The sequence below is a fragment of the Polypterus senegalus genome, chromosome 12 (genome assembly GCF_016835505.1).
Source record: "Polypterus senegalus isolate Bchr_013 chromosome 12, ASM1683550v1, whole genome shotgun sequence".
NCBI classification, from domain to species: domain Eukaryota; kingdom Metazoa; phylum Chordata; class Cladistia; order Polypteriformes; family Polypteridae; genus Polypterus; species Polypterus senegalus.
Window position 1 is genome coordinate 4,756,478 of NC_053165.1, and position 22,175 is coordinate 4,778,652.

The window sequence follows — 22,175 nt, forward strand, 5'->3', positions numbered from 1 at the left end:
AGGTCCCTCTGCTCGGGGTTCACTTGGCGTTTCGGCGGCCTTAAAACAGCTGACAATTCCCGGAGACAACGCATAAAACCAGGCTGCGTAGCCTCAATTCGGGACGTCAGCTCACCGAACCACCCTTGAAGCACAGTCTTACAGGCAGGGAGGACAAAGATCACATTTGTACAATAAATGAAAACTAGTGAACTGCATTAATATAATTTTAACGACGGATATATTTGTGCAGTGGCGGCTGGTGAAAATGTTTTGAGGTGGGGCTGTGGTACAGCAAACAATTTCTCAAACAATTCTTCACAAATCAAAGCAATATGATTTATTGCAATGCAGACAAAGTTAAAGAACATTATTAAATCATGTCTGATCAATTATTTCAGTATATATATATATATATATATATATATATATATATATATATATACACACACGACAAATGTGAGGACAACCATGTACAGGAAAATAACTGTGGTGGGAAAAAAAAACTGCATCTTTTTTTTACTTATTTGTACAGGAACACACTGTCTAGCACACTGTCTAGCGAGGCAACAAAATCCACTAAACCCTTAAAAATGCCAGGGTTGTCTGACGAGTCAGTCTCATCGTGCCCACGCAAGGCCAACTCAAAAGCCCCACAAAATTTAACACAATCAATTATCTTGGATAAAATATACCGATTTTTATCTACCTCCTCGTTGTGTTTTCTTATCGCAATCCTGTGACCGTCGTCTAACTGAGTAGCGATGTTTACTCTTCCCAAAATGGCTAGTTTGACGGAATTATCCATGTGTGTCCTGGTGTTCTCATGTTTTCTTACTTTCTCGGACAGGTGCTTCATATCTCTCACTCCCGTAACTGTCCAAGCAGGATCTGTCCCAGTTGCTTTAAACAACAAGCACGGGAAACAAAATAAGGCATTAGCAGAAACGCATCCACATAGCCAGGCCTTTTTGGTGTACCAACTGGAAGAGTAGCTTCGCGTGTACTTCTTCCCTTTTTCGCTTATCTGCTGTCTGATTAAGAGGTTAGGCTGATCTGGACCCAGCTCCTTTACCTTCAGTTTTTCTGCCAAAGTTCTCTTCTCAAACGGATATTGGAGTAGAGATTGAACAGAGTTGGGTTCGTGTCCGAATTAACAACACCTGAGTCCACCATTGTCACGTAATGTTAATTGAAAATTGCGCCACTACAGACCATCCTTGATTTTAGCTGCTTGGGGCGACAGAAAAATCGCCCATTTCAGTTAAGATTTGAGGACGCTGATTGGCTAAATTTTATGTCACATCTTGAATATATTTATATCTTGAATCAGCATTTGACTAAATTCTACAAAGACCCGCCTCCTTTGGGCGATATCTCGATCGCCCCTCAGCTGAAATTGAGACGTGCTGACAGGCAGAGAAGTTATATGGTGATGGTGAAAACATTTATTTTTTACAGAAGATTTTCTAATATATCACATCATATAATTATACATTTAAATAATTTATATAATTATTATTTTGTGTGTGTGGTTCAGGGAGGGCGGCGCCCTAGCGCCCTCTATTGGCCAGCCGCCACTGTTTGTGCTCACCCATGTCGAAGATATCGAGGAAACCGCCGTAGTGTTCATGCTTTTCTTCAATGATTTTTTATATATTTTCTCCGCCGCAGTTTTACGCCACCATTCTTTCATCGTTTTCTTTTGCACGTTTTTGTCACATAACCTTGTATGTCGAAATAAACGCTGCTGTTCAACCAAACGCGGCCGTGCAGCGCGCTCGTAATTTTATTTCGCCATCGTGAGCGCGAACTCCCACCGTCACAAGCATTTGAAATGGCGCGAAAAGCAAGTCTTCGCTCCCGGCTGGTCACGTGGGGGACGTCAGCGGTCGCCTACCAATCAGCGTCGCAGCGTCAGGCGGTTAAGTCCTCCGCCGCAAATCGTCGAATTTCATAGGAGGCTCCTGGAATCCTCCGGGAAAAAGGTAAGTAGTGGAAATATGAATCTATTTCAGGGAAGTGGCATTTGATAAGCTTGTGAACCATTTTGGTATGCAGTAAGAAAGTCTGTCATGTGACCGTCTTTGTGGTCCCGAGTAGGAGCCATCCTCACGGATACCAACGCCGGACTCTTTGGCCGTAGAAGTTTGTGTTGGTTTACTCGCCCAGGTGGTATGATGGCAGAGGTGCGGATCCAAATGAGAGAGATATAAAGTATGTTGCCATTATGTAGAAAGTGAACGAGAAGCTGGGCGAGGACAGCGTTACAGGTAGTTCGGAGCAGGCGCTCGGTGTATCTCCAAGTTCACAAAGACGTGCATATTACGGCGTTGTTGACGACGCTAAGTTACCCTGGGACGCTCATCCTGTTTGTGCCGCTCTTGGTGCTGCCGGGGTCTGTTCAGTCCTGACCCTACATTGAATTAAGCGGTTTTGGGAATTTTATGTTATAAAGATGCAGGATGAGTAGCCAACCAACTATGGCAACACAACTACATGCATATTTTGCGGAATTCAAACGAAGAGCGTTTTTCTGTCCAAACCACGACGTTGCTTTCTCGAGCCGCCCATCCTACGCTGTGTTTACTGGTGAAGCTGTTGCCCACTATTAAGATATGGGGACAAGTCCAACAGCTGCTGGGAAAGGGGAATCCGGTGTTTGCTAATCCGGTGTGAAGTCAACGCTAATGTCAATTGTGCTTATTAGCCAATTAACACGAGCAGGTGGCGGGGTGGCACAGCGGATTGCAAGTGCCTCTTGTTGCTGGGTCGCTGTGTCACGACATCGGCTGCAGTAAATTTAGCAGCGTACGTGTAGAAAAGGGAAGGCTTCCTTGCATTTCCTCAAGTCAGGCAAATCCCCCAATCCGTCAAAACAGTGCTTCAAATGTCAGCGTTGGGCGGTGTGTGGCGCAGTGTTTAATGTGACAGCCTCGCTGCGCAAACGACTTCGATTCACTTCCCAGGTTAGTTACCGCTTGTGTTCCTCTTCCGTGGAGACCGAAGTGTTTCCTCAGCTCTCGATGTTCTGTAAATTTGCCGATTCCTTGTTGTGAACGTCGAGATGGACTGGAGCTGGGCAATGGTTTGGCATCTTCCTTTTGCTGTCAGGATTGGTATCAGCTCTGCCAAATCAGGCATGGAAACTCCGTGCCACGAGAGACGTGTCGTCCATACATCTTCTGAACCCGCATGTCCAGGGCAGGATCGCGGGGCAGCTGGAGCCTACCCTAGCAAGTAGCAGGCACAAGGCAGGAGCAATCCCCCAGGCAGGGCACCAATCCATCGCAGTGTGAACATAAACACAAATATATAACGGGGTGGCAATTTTAAAGTACAAGTCATTACATCCGTCTTTGTAACCTTATTGTAAATTTTGGTCACATCCATTTACATAGGTCGTAAGTATTCTTAAAATCATACAGCCAAGTCCGGAATGAGACCACCCCCACCCCTGGTTTAGCTTCTGAATAGACTGTACGTCCTACTTTTGACATTGCAGCGTGACCGTTTTAATCGGGTTGGGGCCAATTGATTGGTAAAAGGCTCCCCTTTACCTTCACAAACCCCTGGGTGCCCACCCAGAACCCCCAGCTGATAGATCTGCCCCAACATCCAGCCCTCCATCCATTTTTTTTGTGAATTCGCATAATCGAGGTCGGGGGGACTCTGAGCAGCTTCAGAATTGGCGGCATTATGGGAACCAAACCAGGACGGGGCGCCAGCGCCTTGCACACTCTAAACGATACTGGATCTGTAGCGGCAGCTTAGTGGTTTGTGTGTGTGCTCCCTTCCCCATCCTATCCAAGGACTGTTTGCACATGAAGTTGGTTCTTTAGGCTTTGAAAAGGGTACATGATATGTGGACAAAACAGAAACCTTTACTGTCTCGAAGACGACCTAGCAGGATACGAACAGATCAACAAAAGCTGAACTTAGCTTGTATTGTTATATACAACGAAAGTCCTTTCAAAATCTGCCAAACATTTATTTGTATTTTACACATCTGTTATCATATTCATGCTTTTTTATGGAGCTTGTTATGAATAACTATAAATGAGGATACCTTCCGATACCTGAACCGCGGAAGGTTCTTCAGGAAACCAAAAACGGATCCCCGTGCCATCGCCCAGAAGTACCACTCTGGCACACTTTTTTTTTTCTTTTAAAGAATGCACGGTGCATTTCCATGGGGGTCGATTTACACAGTGACAGTTAACCCTGCATGTAGCCGTAGGGGAAAAAGAAAAGTAAAAGCAGGCATACTCAAACAGGGAGGAACTGCGGTCTCCCCGCAGGCAGACATGGGCGCAGCGTTTAGGGCCGCTTTAGCTTAGCTTGTTGCGTTGACTTTTGTGACGTACCCAATTAAATTGATCCGTTAAATTGTCTCAAATGAGCACCCCCTTTTCACTCTAAATAACGCATAAACTTCGTAAGCCTTGGCATCGCTCCTTTATACTCGAGTGTGCACTTTAATGATGTCGCGTTACACTTCACGTAAGGTTAAGATGTTGTATGCTGTGAAAGTCGTCCATTAAAGCCAAACCCGATCTGTGTTTGCTGGCGCTTACAGTGTTTGACCAGCTGTAGTTTAGCTCCCCTGGCATCTCTGACGTCGAGCCTTTCTTCGTAGCCTACTTGCTGGAAACCGCCGATGTTTGATTTGTTTATTTACTTCTCTTTATATTGCACAACGCACTCGTACGGACCAGCCGCACTGGAAAGTTGTTGATACCAGCAAGTTGCTGGACGTCCCTAGGGGTCGGACGGTCGCTTCCAGAAGACTGGTTTCCACTTTAATTTTGTGGCAACTCCAGTCGTACGCTCCAGTCTAACAGGGCGGGGCTTTTCGGACACTCTTGGCCCGCCGAGTGGTATTAATGAAGGGGTGGGCGTGGGGAATGTCGAAGGGTGGGATGGACTGATCTCACGTCTGGTGTGAATGAAAGTGAGCTCTACTATGCGCCGCCACTCTCCGGCTCTTGTCATGTTCGCTCGCGGCGCCAGAAAGCGACACTCCGGCAGATCGGTAAGTACCCGCTCCGCTCGATACCTTTATTGCTTTTACGATCGCCATCCTCTTGTCAGATAAGGAAAGTTAATGATTAAGAGCGTACATCCTGGCTTCGTGTCCGTTTACCACGCTCTTCCTTTCCTCAAGGTGTTTCGGGGGGTACTTGGCAAAACGAGCCGCAGCTGTAAAAGGTGCCTGCCTAAGAGCCGGGACGGCGATGACGAGAGCCTGACAGAGATGGTCGTCTTTTACTTTCTGCTTTTGTAACTTGAGTTAAGCCCCGTGAGAATTAAAGGCTACAATGAGGCTCGTAGAAAACACAATCACACATATTTGTTACTAATTTGACTTTTTCCCCCTGAAGTATAAGAAAGTAATGCGATGAAGACGTTTTTTTTTTTTTTTTTACTCCAAAAGTACAATTACGCCACCTCCTTAACAAACCCGAAAGACAAAAGCGAAATTACTCTTGATATGACATGGAGTAGATTCAGTTCATTTTGGTATGAATGGACAGATATTGTTCCTTTCCATATTTGTTAATCAGTTTTTGCTGTTTGAACTCCTCATTTTGTGCTAATTCTGTAATGAGAAGTCAAGCCAAATGACACCTTTTATTGGCTAACTAAACCCTGTACAGTATGCAGGCTTTGAAGGCAACTCGGGCCCCTTCAGTCAGTTTGGAACCATCTCGCCTGAAGAACGCGCCTGACTTGCCTGGAAAGCTTGCATATTGTCATCTTGTTAGTTTGCCAATAAAAGGTGTCATTTTGCTTGACTTCTCATTACATACATAATGGCTAACACGGTACAACACCCTAGTACTGCATACTAATTCTGAATTTAGAGATTGGTTCAATTTATAGTGGCATTTTTATAAAAGCATTTAACCTGATAACTTGTCACAACACTCTGCACCTCCTGGGAATTATACCAAAATAAACGGGAATTGAGTAGAATGACTTACAATTTGAGAAAAGCTACTGTATGTGAGCTTTGTAGATGAGGGGGTCTCATTCCGTACTCTCTAGTACGGAAGTCCCCATCACTTCAGGTTTGTCATGGCTGAGAATGTGAAACCCTATAGCGGCAATGAATAAGTAAGAGACCAGACTAAGCTTCACAATAACGGCACAAAGCTTGAAATCTACAAAATGTTTAAAACTGTTTAAAAAATGTTCGTTACAATAACCCTATCCTAGATATCATTATTATTTGTTCTTTGGCTGACACCTTTATCCAAGGTGACTTACAACACTGAGAGAGACAATTAGTTTAATTTCTGTTTTTTTCATTGGAACACAGGCAGGTGAAGTGACTTGCTCAGGGTCACACACTGTCAGTAGCAGGATTTGAACCCACAACCCCAGGGTTTGAAATCCTGAACCTTCACCACTATGCCACACATCACTGCTCACTGTCATTTAACTGAGAGCCAAACTCCTGCTGACCTCAATGCTTGCCGTCTGATGGCGGAGGCACTTCACACAGCAAATTACAGCTGAGGGGAAATCAACATGAACTTGAGCTGCAGATAGAGTACAGTAAAATGCCGCATTTCTAATATACAAGGAGCCCAAAAAGAACCTGTTAACTTTACAATTAAAATAATAAAAAGAAAATGTGCTGGAAATTCACAATGAATGTTTAAATAGCATATTGATTTATGGCTTCTCCCCCTTCCAACCTAGTACAAATTTCCAAACTGCAAATTAATACAACGTACGGATAACTTATATAAAAGGCAGTTCATGCCAACATTACACAAATCTCTTAACAAGTTCTGTGTATTTGTGTGTCTTATATGGCAGTACACCCTTAAAAGTAAAGGCACCAAAGTGGATCTTCCAAGCTATGCCACAGGAGAATCGTTTTTGGTTCCTGAAAGTTCCATTCACATCAAAGTTTTTGAAAGCTCCTTTTATTAATTTAGATCTGTTAATTGGCTCAATAAATAACTGTGAATAGATGATAACAGGCTTGTCACATGCCAGTGGGTTCCTGATTTTAAAGCTGCATACAATAGTACAGCTAAACTCAGATGTCCTTATCCTGCTAATTAGCCTTCTGTATATTAAAGATTTATTTTGTTCACATGTTAGGAATCTTTTCAAAGCCCAAAGACCCAATTCTATATTCAAAGAACCCTCGCTGAATGAAATATATATATATATTTTTTTGTCAAACAATGGTCCGGTAAGGACCCAGCAAAGTGCCATTAAGGACTCATCATTTATAAGAGTGTGCGTCACAGGGTCCCGTGACTGCAGGGTTTCATGCCAAATAATTTCCTTTTTTTTTTTTTTATAATGAGATTCTTACCATCATCAGCATGATGTTATTTCATAGTTCGGTTTGACTAAGCAGAAAACTGTTTGTCACTCAGTGCGCACACACACACACACACACACACACACACACACACACAAAGATATCTGGAAAATAAATAAATTAATAGGACAGAGGAGACATCCCTCAGAATAAAGTGGAAAGAGTACAAAGAGTAACTCGCGTCCAATGTCTTGAGGTCCACATGGCAGAGGACGTCTCCTGGTCCCAAAACAGCACACAGCAGCATCTAAGCAGACTGAAAAATGGCAAATGACTGCAGCAGTTTATGACCCACTTCTATTATAGCCAAAAGAGAGCAGGGCAGTTTGACGAGCTGTCTGCACTTGGCCCGAGTGGCAAAGGGGGCACAATGCACCATTGGTGCCAAACTCCAAGATTTGGAGATCTATAGAGGCCAATATTACACAAAGGTCCCGGATAGCATCCGAGATCTGTTCCACCCGGGACACTGCATGTTTGATCTTGTGCTCTCTGGCTAACGTTATGGGGACATAGATCTGTAGATGTAGGAACAACTTCTACCCAAGAGCAGCTAAAATGTGGTCCTGCAACCCACACAACATTCCCCTCGTTACAACCCTACTGGGTGGACATGTGAAATAATCCCTCCACCTCCATTTCTCTCTGTAATTCTGCCCACTCTTCTATATAACCTGTATCTACACATTCATATGTGCAATAACCCCCTTAAACTGCAATCCTGCATCTTGGCTCTTTTTCTGTTTACATCCCTGTCTATTTATATACCTTATGGTTGTGTTTTTTATAGTATCAGTAGCTGTGCTACCGGTCTGTGATGGGCTGAAATCTAAGGAGTCAAAGTAGACCTCAGTGTTAATGAGTGCTGTGCACCATGCAGTGTGTAAGTCTCTGTTATATGCCATTTGGTATGGAATTTGTAATCACGATGCTAATGTTTGTGATGCATCATCTGTTGGAATGACAAATGCAATGTATAAGTCCCTGTATGCCGTTTGGTATGGGTTTTGTAAAATGCAGTGCTGGTGCTTGTGATGTGCCATCTTTGGAATGACAGAGACATGGCAACTGGAAGTGCACTTCTTACCAAGATGGACATCTTGATATTCTCTAGCAGTGTCTGTTATTCACACCCGTTGTTGTTGTTGTTGTTGTGCTGCATGTCAGTTTTCTCTTGCTTCTCTCTACATGTTTGTGTGTACATGTATTGAGTATTTTGGCTTTTTGTGAACAAACCATTATTTGCTGGAATGTTGTCAAACTAAATATTGCAGCTTTGAGAGCAATGACCATAAATATTATGTTAATTTTATTGTTTTTTTTTTTTCTTTTCATGTCAATCAACAAATTACAAGCTGGTTATGCTAAATGTTTACTAAGCAAAGGAAGAATATATTTGTGCTACTTGGTTATGAATTCATTTTTTATTTTTTTGCTTTTTTATTATTCTAATATTCTGGACAGTTAAGTCATTATTTACTAAGCCCACCGATGAGTAACGCTGAATTTGCTGACCCTTATGGGTATTTGCAGATTGCAGTATTTGTATGCAGTAAAAGTGAAACGAAGAGAAATAACTAAACCGTAAAGACACAGACACACGTACAACTGGTTAATTTTGTATACATGTTCATCTCAATCTTCTGCAAGTTCTTAATGTAAAAAAAGAGGAGGGGAAAAAAGTTAATGAAATTGACAAGTGGTGTGTTTCACGTGTACCTCAATAACCTGAATATTCACAGACACCCACTTTGTAAAGGCCATGTAAAGCTTTGTCACGGTCAGAAAAGGCAGCTTATTGCTCTCGGAGTAGCCTGGTTAATGGATTTGTCTGTGAATAACCCGGCTGTGTGGCCACGTGAACCCTTAGCTGACTCGCAGTTAAGGATTTGGTCGTCTGCCCATCTTTGTTGCACTCTTTGTCTGCTTAGCTTCACACTCATTTTAAGGTAGAAGTGTTCACAAGAAAAATTGGCAGAGGCAGAAATTAACAGTGCAATCGAGTAACACAGCAGCCAATGTACATCCCGCAAATCATTGGGGGGCTCGGGGTTGGAGAGGTTTAAAGGGGTGGATGTTGTTATTTACCTCACAGCACTTGAAGGACTAAATGTGTTTATGAAACACAAGAAAATGATCACAGGCATCATGCATGCTTTGAGACGTACGGTGGCCAGTGATGACTTTTTGAGTGCAGTTTAATGATGTTGGGGGGGTTTGTCAAAGTAGAAGTCCAGAAGATTAGTGGTGCACATAAACACAGAATTGTAAGAAACTTGGATTCCGCCTTAACCCGGTTACTCCCATTATCCCGGTTATGTGTGTGCATATAAACACACGGACTGAGATCAATTACAGGTAAAAACGATTTACAGATTGTGGAACTGGTTGGGAGAGAATTCGGCAGCCACAGGGGGTGACATTTTCCACAGCAACTTTCATAGATGAGCTTGTCATGTAGCATCTGTCTGTCCTACTGTGCCATGTTTTAGGTAGCATCTTCAATAACCAGCTATAGAGCGTCTGTCTGGTTAGGAATCCTGTAGTACATTTAACATTTGTAAATATTCATGTAAGATTTGAATTTCCCCTTAAGAACAATAAAGTATTGTCTGTCTGTCTGTCTATCTATGTATTATATAGTACCCCTCTCTCTCTATCTTATCTATCTATCTATAGATATACAGTAGATATATATATCTATCTCTATCACAAAATACATTTCATATCTTAACCATATATAATATAGTGCCTTTTCTGTCTGTCTGTCTAGTGTAGCACTGTTCATGTCTTCTCTCTCTTTGTCTCCATTTCACAAAGCACCTTTTATCTCCCTTTGTTTGTGTGTCATGATCTGCTCATCCAGTTCTCTCCCTCTCTCTTTCTGTCTCCATGTCTGTCTGCACATCCAGTCCGTATCAATAAAAACCAGGGCAGGTGGTAGGAGCAAATGTGTGGCCTGCTGGCCAGGGTTAGTTAGTCTTCTCCTCCTCCTCCTTCTCCTTCTCCTCTGAATCACTGCATAGTCCAGGATCTGTGATTTTAGCTTCTTGTTAACACTGCACATCCTGTCTCCGGCTGCTGCTGGGTGTTTGAATGAGATGGCAGTAGACAATACGCCCCACAGCTGTGTCTACAGGCTCTTCCATGTGAGAGCCTAGCTTGTGGTGACCTTTTTATTTAATGATAGTGAGGAGGATTTTGAATGTTTGACCTCTGGTGGTCAAGTCTCGTCACTTTTTTTTGCACCTTAAGCTTTGGACAAGCTGCTGTGTAATAATGTGTGAAAGTTTACTGCATTTGTATGTCAGTGTTGCAAAAATGAGTATAAGGTGAGTTTCTTTGAATGTTGGCTTCCTACGGTTTACTATTTTGGAAAGCCCTGGCTGATGCTTTTTACAGTTTGATAGACCTATAAATAATACTTTATTTGTCCCTGAGGGGAAATTAAAGCTTTACAGTAGCCCAAGAAAAATATAAATGTTACAACAAACCTCAACCTCCCAAACGCACACAAGAACGCCTGGCCAGGATAATAAGAGAGCTGATGCTGTAACAGACTTGTAGGTGGGAGTACGACGTGGACACATCTGCCCAGTTCTTCTACAGGTTTTCACTTAAAGGCCTTAACAGTTGGATTAAGGAGGTCCAACTGGCTGTTTCCACAAACAGAACATGCTGATAGACGTTGATTCTTCCCAAAGTTCCCCTAGTTCAGGGGTGAATTCCAAGCCATGGCTGCAAGTTTTCATTCTAACCCTTTTCCTAATCAGTGACCAGTTTTCACTGCTGATTTATTCCTTTTCCCTTCATTTTAATAGCCCTGTTTTCAAGGATACAAATCAATGCAGTGAATAATAAGAACCCAATCAATGTGCGCCCTCTAAGGACTTTTTCAGTCCAGTGAATAACGGACTATGCAGACCTCTTTTAGCATATGAAGAGCACTTGTTACAGACGGTAGTGAACGGCAACACATTTTAGTAGTTTGGGTTAAATGAGCGGCAGTCCTGTTGTTTACTTTTATTTTACGGCGTCTGATGTTCCGCCAGTTTAAGGCTGATTATTATTATCATTATACACTGATGAGCCACAGAGTTAAAGCCACCAACAGGTGAAGTGAATAACATGGATTATCTCGTTACAAAGGCACCTGTCAACGGTGCCGCAAGTGAACAGTCAGTTCTTGAAGGAAAAATGGGCAAGCTTAAGGATCTGATCGACTTTGACAAGGGCCAAACTGGGATGGTGAGACGACTGGGTCAGAGCATCTCCACAACGGTAGGATGTTACTTTGACACATAGCACCTTCCTAAAGATTATTGCTGCCCACGTACACACCTTAATGGCAACAGCATTCCCGGATGGCAATGGATAATGCGCCCTGTCACACTGAAAAACGTGTTCAGGAATGGTTTGAGGAACATGACAAAGAGTTCAACGTGTTGACTTGGCCTCCAAATTCCCCAGATCTCAATCTGATTGAGCATCTGTGGAATGTGCTGGTAAACCAAGCCCGCTCCATGGAGGTTCCACGTCACAAATTAAAGGATCTGCTGCTAATGTCTTGGTGCAGAAACCACTGGACTTCTTCGGAGGTCTTGTGGAGTCCATGCCTCGACGGGTCGGAGCTGTGTTGGCGGCATGAGGGGGGCCTACACAATATTATCTGGGAGGTTTCATTATTGTTGTTGTTGTTGGGTTATTATCTATTATCTATCTCCTCATACCCAGCCATGTTTATGACAAGTCGGTACCCATGATGATAAAGCTAAAACTATGAACCTACTCCTGAAAAACACAAACCAAATAGGAACAGTTTGTGTAAAGGGAGCCCCTGAGGAGCGGAGTACAGTGCATGCATTCTGGGCTTTAGAAGACCACTTGTGTAGGTCATTAGATGCTAAAACCTCGCTAGTAACCCAAAAATAATATTAAACAATATGATTAAGTTAATGGAACTCGGGCAGTTGGATTGTGTTTGAATGTTTTTAAGTAACTTAGTCTGCCTTGTTTAAAAAATGTGTCAACCCCAATTATGCTGCTTTAGGCAACTGTCAATAGAGCTGAATCAAAATATCAGAAGAAAATGTAATGTGCATAGCTTGATTACAAGGACGAGAAACGGCTATAAGCACAGTTGATGTCACTGTGAGTGCGAGGAGATGCTGGGCCTACACCAAGAACACGTGGACTCCTGCTGGTCTCTCCCGGACCGTTAACTCGTCTGCTTGCTCTGCCGTGGACATCAGACGGTCCAGGTACTCCATTAAGTGCTTCAGATCCACTGGCTTCATCATAAGCACACGTAAGATGTGACGGCTCCACTATGACCATAAGGAGACCCAGTAACTAAGGGGTCCTTTTACATTGAATGATGCTGACGGTAGTGCAAAGGCTCCATTAAGGGCTCGCCGTCAGCCTGGGGAAATGCATTCACTTCCACTGGGAGCTCCAGTCGTGCTCTTGTTTTTGTACTCGGAGGTCCACTGGCTCTAGAGGAATGTGACGGTGGTCCTTCATGACCCTGGCCAGTGTGACCTGCCGTGACAATGAGGCCCGCTAATACAATGGCAGCTCTGGAGTGAAGTGGTGTGTTAGCGAGGTATTGTTGGCAGCTTAAATAACGCTGCAGCTCACCTTCTTGATGTCATTTCTGTTTTCCTTTTGTTGTTTTTTCTCAAGAGTCTTAAATTTTTTATTTTTTCCCCCCCAGTTACCTGCTGTGGACGAGTCAGAAAGCGGGCAGCCATGTAACGTATGTGGGGAGCAGTGTCCCGGCTTTGTCTTGCATAAATGGAGGTATGTGCTTTGTCTCGCTATGTTGTTTACACTGTATACTGTATTATATTTACTGTGGTGTAGTGTTGTTTCACGCTGCCTTTCAAAGTGTCACCGAGTGGAAAGTGGATTTTGACGCCCAGTTTTCAAATGACATTGGCTGCTCTTTGGGGTCTTTTCATCAAAGGCTGATTTTTGGTGGTGTGTGGGGCTTAATGAACAGCTGCTGGTTGTGTACAGGCATTAAAAAAACATTTTGCAGAGCCAGCATTCCTCGACATCTCTTTGTTGCTTGCTGAAATGACTCATTATTCAAAATTCGCTGGACGTGTCCAAGTTTGCATGATAGGCTTGTGATTTGGGGGCCCAGGAGATGTTTGTCTCCACTGATCAAAGTTGGATAAAATTAAAGGTGGCTTCCTGTCGGTTAAATATTAAACGTGGCAAAAAGATTTCCTTGTGGGCCAAGTTGCAGACAATCCCTGGCCGGTGCTCGGAGAGGTTCGAGGCCAAACTTCTGCGCGATGAGGAATGTTTTATTTGGCGACAGGCTGAAAAAGTTGAGTGCATTCAGCCTGTGGGCTTCGGAAAGGTCACTTAGTCTCCAAAGAGCCTCACACTTTCCCCTCCTGGGCCCACAATTCATCTCTGTCAATAAAAAAAAGGAGGAAAAGGGACTTTGTGCTGTAAATACAGAATTTACAACACGCCAGGAGGGGGGCTGCAGAAGGAGAGAATGGCTTGTGAACCGGAGTGTTGGAGCGCAATTGCCAGTGCAGGAATGTGTCCTTAATTGCTCTCCTTTGTGGCACAACAATAAGTGTGGCCCATTCCCAGAAGTGGATAACAGTCATTTTAGTGCCGTCCTGGAGAAACTGAGAAGAAGAGCGCAGCGTTCGGGGAATGTGTGCCGGCGCTCGTCTTAAATTACTATATTTAAGATTCATCAGCAAAGCACTCCACTGGTGCCAGTGATAGCACTTTAGGTGGGCACTTAAATGTTAAGCTCACTTCACAGAGACTTTAACCCTTCACAGCCTCGTGCCAAACGCCACCAATTCACTCTGTGGAGAGAAATGAAGGCATTAGAAGGCTTAACTGGTCTTGCCTTTCGGTGTTTTCCAGTTTGAGTTGTAGGTAAGACAAATGGAGTCTGTTTGGCAGGTGTTGTCAAATGAACAGCCCACTCTGCCCAACTGGCTGGTGAAATGGGCTGGCAGCGCTCACGTTAACATATGAAAATTCAAAAGGTTCAATTAAATAAATAATCTGAACATTACAAAGCTAAAGACCTGAATTAAAGTATGGAGCAAGTCTGCCAAACCTCAGAGTTGAGTTTCTGTTTTGTGGGTTGTAAGTGAAGTGATGTGTCATAACCAGAGCTCTCTGCTCTGAAATATTTAATTAAACAATAAGTGTATGTGCTTTTTAAAATAATTATAGAGAAGCATAACTAAAATTAGCATGAGGAGTTCTGTACTGTAATTAAAAGGAAGATGGTCGTACACGGAAAAGAACTTCATGCATTTTATGTGTTCTGTATTTGAAGATTAAAAATGAAGGAAAAGGGAAGTAGTCCCTGTGGAACTATAATTGCCATGCTTCCCTGTGGGCATCCACTTAGGGGCTCCCCAAAAGTGTACTGGGGAATGACATGAGTGTGGGAGTCTGTCCCCCACTGTCCCTTTATTTCTTCTGGCCTCCTGACTGGGAATATTAACCATCTCGGCTTGGATGCTTCTCCATTTGGGTTGTTGATCCGCAATGTTGGCCTCCCATTTCCACCTAGTGTTCATCCATGGCAGCCTCCTGGTTGGGGCAGGGAATGCCACACCTCTCTTCCTGACCATTGGTTAAGATGTCCTCCCAGCCAGGTAGGAAAGCAGAGGTGCCAGTCTGTCTTTGAGATTATTTAGAACTGAGTAGACATGTTGGACCAAAGCGGTGCCATGAATGTGTTACATCTGCCGCAGTTACTCTTCGGTGGGTTTTTTGTACCTTTGTTGAGTTTTTGATTATTAGGAGTATCGAGGGTTTACTTATTATTAGAGTGACCAGATCTCCTGTATTTTCTGGGATAGTCCCTTATTCCTTGCCTAATTTTGTGGTCCCAACTTCTTAGTAAATAATTCCCGTTTGTCTCATATTTTAAACATAATTAATTCTCAGTTGATGGTCAGAGCTGTATAGCTGTTGTTGTACACGGAGCACATTGGAGTGGACATCCTTCAATGCACTAAGAATCACCAGTCATATCAGTTCTGTCTGATATTCTGTCCGATATTCTAGCATTTACTGTATGACCTGAAGCTTACAAAGTGGGCACTGCACAGGCGCGATTTCACAACACTGTCAGCCACGTGATTGATCTGTCACTACGACTGCTCGTTTCTGATCATTTAACAAAGACCTGAGAGAATTAAAATTTCTGAAAGAGATGCATGTGGTTCCAAGAACAACAAACTGATAGGCCACACACTTCGGGGTAGACTTTCTATTTCCATTGAAGGATGCAGCGATATTACTTTGCATATCGGTACCAGAACATTAGTATGGAGCAGGCCATCCGGTACTTTCATGTAAATTACATTTTAGTGATACCGCAGGTAATCATTCAACATAAGAGTTTGCAGTGCTATAATACAGAATAAGAACATTGATGTGTATGACATCTCTTCTGTGCACAAGTGAACCTAGAGTACAATGAATGAGAAATAGAATCAAGTGAGCAACTTCAGTAATATTTAATTTGAAACTAAAATGAAGTAAACAGGCTGCATAGACAGACAGACAGGCAGACAGACAGACTGGTACAGGCAGGGGTGTCTCGATGCCTCTGTCCATGTCATCCTTTTACTGACTCTGTGTGTGTGTGTGTGTGATTTCTTTCTATTCATCATCAGAAAGTGTGTAGCTGTTGTGCCGTATTGGCCGGTGACGGTCGCTCCTGATGTATTGTAGTCCGTGGCATCGCTTCATTTCAAGTGGAATGTGGGGCCTGTACTGTAATCCATCTTGCTTGACAACATGGAGATCTGATGAAGATCTCATAAACATCGATGTAAACTTAGTTGGGCAGTATGCATGTCCAGATTGCACTGGTAGTTGGTGTGTATTTAGAAAAGCAGCCAACTGAGGACCTGTAAGGCCTTTGTTATTCAAATTGCAAACGCTGATGCCCATCTCCTATTGGACATTTGTTCATTTAGACTTTCCGCTACTACTTCTGTCATGGTTAGGTCCATGTACTGGTTACTCTGGATATGCAGGTTTGGAAGATGGATAGAATAACTGCGTTTACTAACGTTAAAAGATTCCACCCTCTCTTCACAGCTGAAGTTTGCAGAACCCTTGCAGAGAACTGCTGCCACCACAAACTCCTTCTAGCAGCCTGTACTAGAGGGGTTTATGGGCCTTGGTGCCGTATTGAGGCACAGCCATTGTTGACCACTAATGCAGAACACCGTGGGCTTTCTTCTGCATTGGTGGACTCTGATGGTGTGATGTTGACTTGCATTAGGTAGATGAGATGAACAAGTGCCTTTCATGGCTGTCTTCTGTAAGGCGCGCCATTCCTAAGTATCACGTCTGACTATTGCGTATTGCCTTCCTTACCAGTCTGCTTATTATGTAGTGCCTGTCCTGTCTTATCTGTTTATTACAAACAGGGTTATCCAGCACTGCCCAGGTTAGCGTAAAGTTCAGGGGTGCTCACTGAATTAAATACCCAGTTGAAAACATTGTGGCCTGATCAGAATTTCACTGACTAAACCCACCAAGGAGAAGAACTTTTCTGTACACTTCTGCCAAGTCCTAAAAATGCCTTCTATAATAACTAAATAAAATAATCCAAGGTGAAACAATTTTGGAACAAAGCATAGCCGATAATCGTCCCACTGCACAAGTGAGAAGTTTCTGCAAAATGTAGAGGAGATGAGCAATTGTGTGGATTTGCATACCAGACAGACGCACATTCAGCTTTAAACGTTGGATATACTGTAGTTCATATACTGTAGTATAGCGACTGTCATGTCTAGCTAGGTAAGTGGATATAGAGCTTCTCTTCTATCCTGTCTTTAATGTTTGTTTGTGTGTGTTGTGGTGTGTGTGTGTGTGTGGTGTGCGCGCGTGTGTGTTGGTGTTTTCAATTTCTGTATCTTTCTTTGCAGTATAATAATTCATATATTTATGCTCTTTATCATAGTTCTAGAATTATTAAAGAAGTCTATGTACCCATCTATTCATTCACTTTCTGAACCTGCTTTGTCTACTGACGGATCACTGGAAAGCGGGGCTCATTGTGGCCAGATTGTGTCCTGCACAGATGCCACTCTTGCATGGGACGAGGGTGCATCACAGGGTCCCGTCATGTGCACAATTTGGAGCTGCAGTTTAAACTGACAAGTGTTTCTTTTAAAATATGGGAGAGAAATGATAAAGCCATATATACAATTTGTGTCTGGTTTATAAAGTTTATTGAGATGATAATGCCGAGTGGAAGGTGCTATATAAAATAAAGGCTGACTGAAGTAAACCTTGACATTTTTATTAGTTTTCTTTCTTCTTTTCTTGGCTCAGACACGTCGTTTAGGTTCTTTCTTTCCTTGCGGCCAGATGAGCAGGCAGGGAGCAGGGGTCCTTCTAAATTATGCATGCATGTCTAGGGCCTGATTGATTTCTTTTGTGCTAATGAACCTCATTACAAGCACTAATAACATCTGTTGGGTGAGCACCGGCTATCTGATACGCTGTCTCGTATGAAGGACATGCACCACACTGGGCTAGAGAGGGTTCTGGGCAGGTCTTGCCTAGAAGTTTGCACACATTTTAAAGAAGACGGATGTGTCGTTGTTGTGTGTGTAAATGCAAGGTGTAAGGATATGGCTGGGATTTTCCCTCCTCCTTCCATCCACTGTGAATTCTCTTTCATGGCGTGTCATTTTTTTGAGTGCTTCTACAAAGTTTCCAAAGGGTCCAGTCAGTCTTATTCTAGAGTGTGACACTTTGTTAGTACATGTATGTCACTATGTGTGTGTGTGTGTGTATATATATTGACAGACAAAAAAAAGAATTGTTGAAATTCTTGCAGATTTATTAAAAAAGACAAACTGAAATCTCACCTAGTCCTAAGTATTCAGACCCTTTGCTCGGTATTTAGTAGAAGCCCCCTTTTGAGCTAATACAGCCATGAGTCTTCTTGGGAAAGATGCAACAAGTTTTTCACACCTGGATTTGGGGATCCTCTGCCATTCCTCCTTGCAGATCCTCTCCAGTTCTTTCAGGTTGGATGGTAAACGTTGGTGGACAGCCATTTTTAGGTCTCTCCAGAGATGCTCAATTGGGTTTAAGTCAGGGCTCTGGCTGGGCCATTCAAGAACAGTCACAGAGTTGTTGTGAAGCCACTCCTTCGTTATTTTAGCTGTGTGCTTAGGGTCATTGTCTTGTTGGAAGGTTAACCTTCGGCCCAGTCTGAGGTCCTTAGCACTCTGGAGAAGGTTTTTGTCCAGGATATCCCTGTACTTGGCCGCATTCATCTTTCCCTCGATTGCAACCAGTCGTCCTGTCCCTGCAGCTGAAAAACAACCCCACAGCATGATGCTGTCACCGCCATGCTTCACTGTGGGGACTGTATTGGACAAGTGATGAGCAGTGCCTATCCTGGACAAAAACCTTCTCCAGAGTGCTAAGGACCTCAGACTGAGCCGAATGTTTACCTTCCAACAAGACAAGGACCCTAAGCACACAGCTAAAATAACGAAGGAGTGGCTTCACAACAACTCTGTGACTGTTCTTGAATGGCCCAGCCAGAGCCCTGACTTAAACCCAATTAAGCATCTCTGAGAGACCTAAAATGGCCGTCCACCAACGCTTTACCATCCAACCTGACAGAGCTGGAGAGGATCTGCAAGGAGGAATGGCAGAGGATCCCCAAATCCAGGTGTGAAAAACTTGTTGCATCTTTCCCAAGACAACTCATGGCTGTATTAGCTTTAAAAGGGTGCTTCTACTAAATACTGAGCAAAGGGTCTGAATACTTTGGACCAGGTGAGATTTCAGTTTTTCTTTTTTAATAAATCTGCAACAATTTCAAAAATTCTTTTTTTTGTCTGTCAATATGGGGTGCTGTGTGTACATTAATGAGGGAAAAAATTAATTTAAATGATTTTAGCAAATGGCTGCAATATAACAAAGAGTGAAAAATTGAAGGGGGTCTGAATACTTTCCGTACCCACTGTGTGTATGTATGTATATATATATATATATATATATATATATATATATATATATATATATATATATATATATATATATATATATATATATATATATATATATATATATATATATATATATATATATATATATATATATATATATATATATATATATATATATATATATAATACACACATACATATAGTGGAACCTTGGATTGTGAGTAACTTGGTTTGCGAGTGTTATGTGTTATTGACACATTTCACAACACATTTATCCATTCTCTCCATCCATTTTCCAAAGCCGCTTATCCCAGAAAGCAGAGGTCTCAAGGCAGAATCAATCTCTGCACAGGCACCAGTTCACAATACATTTTTCATTTTTATTTTATTATGTCTGAAATATTCTTCCACAGGGCACGATGGATCCATTAATTCATGCAGTTCATACCAAACTCTGACTAATACATCTGCATGTCACAGCAGAGCAGGTGAGGCATTTGCAACTTTCAGTTGTCCATTTTTTCTGACCACGTGCCTAGTGTAGTTTTGTATTCCTGGAATGGAACTCGATATGGTGGTCTGCACCTGTAGCCCATGCTGGTTAAGGCCCACAGTGCTGTGAATTCAGAGATTGCCCCCTGCATATCGTTGTTACAAAGAGCTTTGACTGGAGTATTTTTATGTCCGCTTGAACCAGTTTGGCCATTCTCTTTGATCTCCGTCACTGACGCTCACTGGGTATTTTTGTGTCTGTTGTCCCATTCTCTGTAACCTCTCAGAGTACAGAAAAATCCCACAAAGGCAGCTGGCACACCACCATGTGTGCCATCAACAAGGTCCTGTCGCTTAGATCAATGTTTCCCAACCATTGATACATGAACCGGCCCTGGTGCGTACAAATAGTTTGCCAGTCTGTGAAAATCCGGTATGGCATGTATGTTAATGCTGTTAGTCTAACTCCTGGTCTGCAAAAAGCTGGTCTGGAATTGTTGCCAGTCTGTGGAGCTCTACTGTTAATAAATCTGGAAGAATCCCACTAACTGACCTATTGTTGTTTTGCTGCTCAAAAATGTACTGGGGACAGCGTCTGGCCTCACACCCAATATGTACAGTTTTCATCTCCATATTACAAAAAAGACAGAGTAGCATTAGAGAAAGTCCAGAGAGAGGGCAACCAGGCTGATTCAGGACTGAGGAGATGATGGAGTTAAGTAAGTGAGTGAGGATTGAGAGGTGACACGATTGAAGTGTTTAAAATTATGGAGGGAAAGGAGTACATGGGATCCCAGCTCTTATATTAAGATAAATTCTTTAACAAGAACATGAGGACGTGGTTAGAAACTCGAAGGCAAATTCCGTACAAATTTTAGGAAGGTTTTTCTTCATGCAAAGAACCACAGACCCATGGAATGAAAGACCAAGTAGTGGGGTGGACAGTAGGACTTCAGGAACCTTCAAATCTCGACTTGATGCTATTTTGGAAAAATGAAGTGGACAGGACTGGTGAGCTTTGTTGGGCTGAATGGCCTGTTGTCATCACAGTTGTTCTAACAGTTGTAATCAAAATGATTGGCACCCTGGCATTTTAGGTACAGCATAGCATGTACAATATGAGAATAAATTGGACAGTGGTAAAACAGCTTTGGTCTGTGTGGACCTGTTTATTTCAAACATATCCGCACAGGATCAAACAGTAACAAATGTGTGCAAATGGTGTTAAAGTTGCCATGACACAATTTTCTTCCACCTTTTGAATGGTTCAAATCAATTTGACTGGAACGACTTGATTCTCATAGCAGTGGAATTTGACATCGCCAGTACTCGTATGAAATGGATTAGCTAATAATTAATGAGGGCTTTTATGTTCAATAAAAGTTCTTTCTCATTGGCTGTTCTTTTCTGACAATGTGGAGGACAAGACCACCTTTGGGGACCACCAGACATAAAAAATATAAAAGGGTACAAGGCAGGCATCCTCACAGACACTGGCACTCCAGCATTCACAATTTACCAATTTATTAAGACGTTTTATGGGACTGTCAAAGAAACCCCAGGGCAGAGTGGGAAGAGGAAAATCGGTCAAACAAATCTTTGAAGGTAAAATATGTAAAGGACTTGAAGCTGACATGGAGTGACGGGTTCAGCCTGTAGCATACACCCACCACAAAAATCAAGCAGAGTTCCAAGTAGGACTCCACTGTTGGAAGACAAACATAAGGAAGGCAGAACTGACCTTTTCCTAAACCTACCTAGAGGAACAGAAAACCATCTGGGAAAAATGATCTGTGGAATAATGAAACCGAAGTGGAGCCCCTTGGCAGTTCAGACCAGCAGTTTATATCCAGATTATGAATTGAAGCCTGCAGTGGGCTGGCACCCTGCCCGGGGTTTGCTTCTTGCCTTGCGCCCTGTGTTGGCTGGGATTGGCTCCAGCAGACCCCTGTGACCCTGTAGTTAGGATATAGTGGGTTGGATAATGGATGGATGGATGAATTGGCGCTCGTAAGGACATGTGCACCTCGCAGTTAAAGATGGCGAAGGTCCCATAATGTCATGGAGCAGTAATGCTGATTTTGGTGCCAGAGGCCTTAAACAAATTAAGGGAATCTTAAAATCGGAGGATTACCAGGGCACTTCAGAGGGAAACATGCCGCCCAGTGTTTGAAAACAAAGTATGGGTCAAACATCACGGGCCTACCTTCAGGGTAATGGCCCAAAACACTCTGAAACAGTAGCAAAAGGGAAATGTGAACTGTGTTAAACTGGCCAGTAATGGGTAGACTGAAAAACCCTTGGAAAGAACTGAAATAAGCTATTGGGGAAAAGGAAGAGTGAAAACACATTTT

General features: G+C 42.8%; 1 protein-coding gene across 2 annotated transcripts in view; it reads left to right on the forward strand.

Annotated features, from left to right (window-relative positions):
* Nucleotides 1–1,390: 1,390 nt before the first annotated feature.
* prickle2b (prickle homolog 2b) overlaps nt 1,391–22,175 on the forward strand; it is a 156,740-nt gene continuing 135,955 nt past the window's right edge. The window contains exons 1-2 of one of the 2 annotated variants that reach the window (XM_039773032.1): nt 1,391–1,417; nt 13,047–13,132. In XM_039773032.1, the coding sequence (XP_039628966.1) occupies nt 1,409–1,417; nt 13,047–13,132 (95 nt within the window). In that variant the 5' untranslated portion in view covers nt 1,391–1,408. Of the gene's footprint in view, nt 1,418–4,930; nt 5,015–13,046; nt 13,133–22,175 lie in introns of those variants that run through there. The other variant, XM_039773031.1, reaches the window with a different exon arrangement.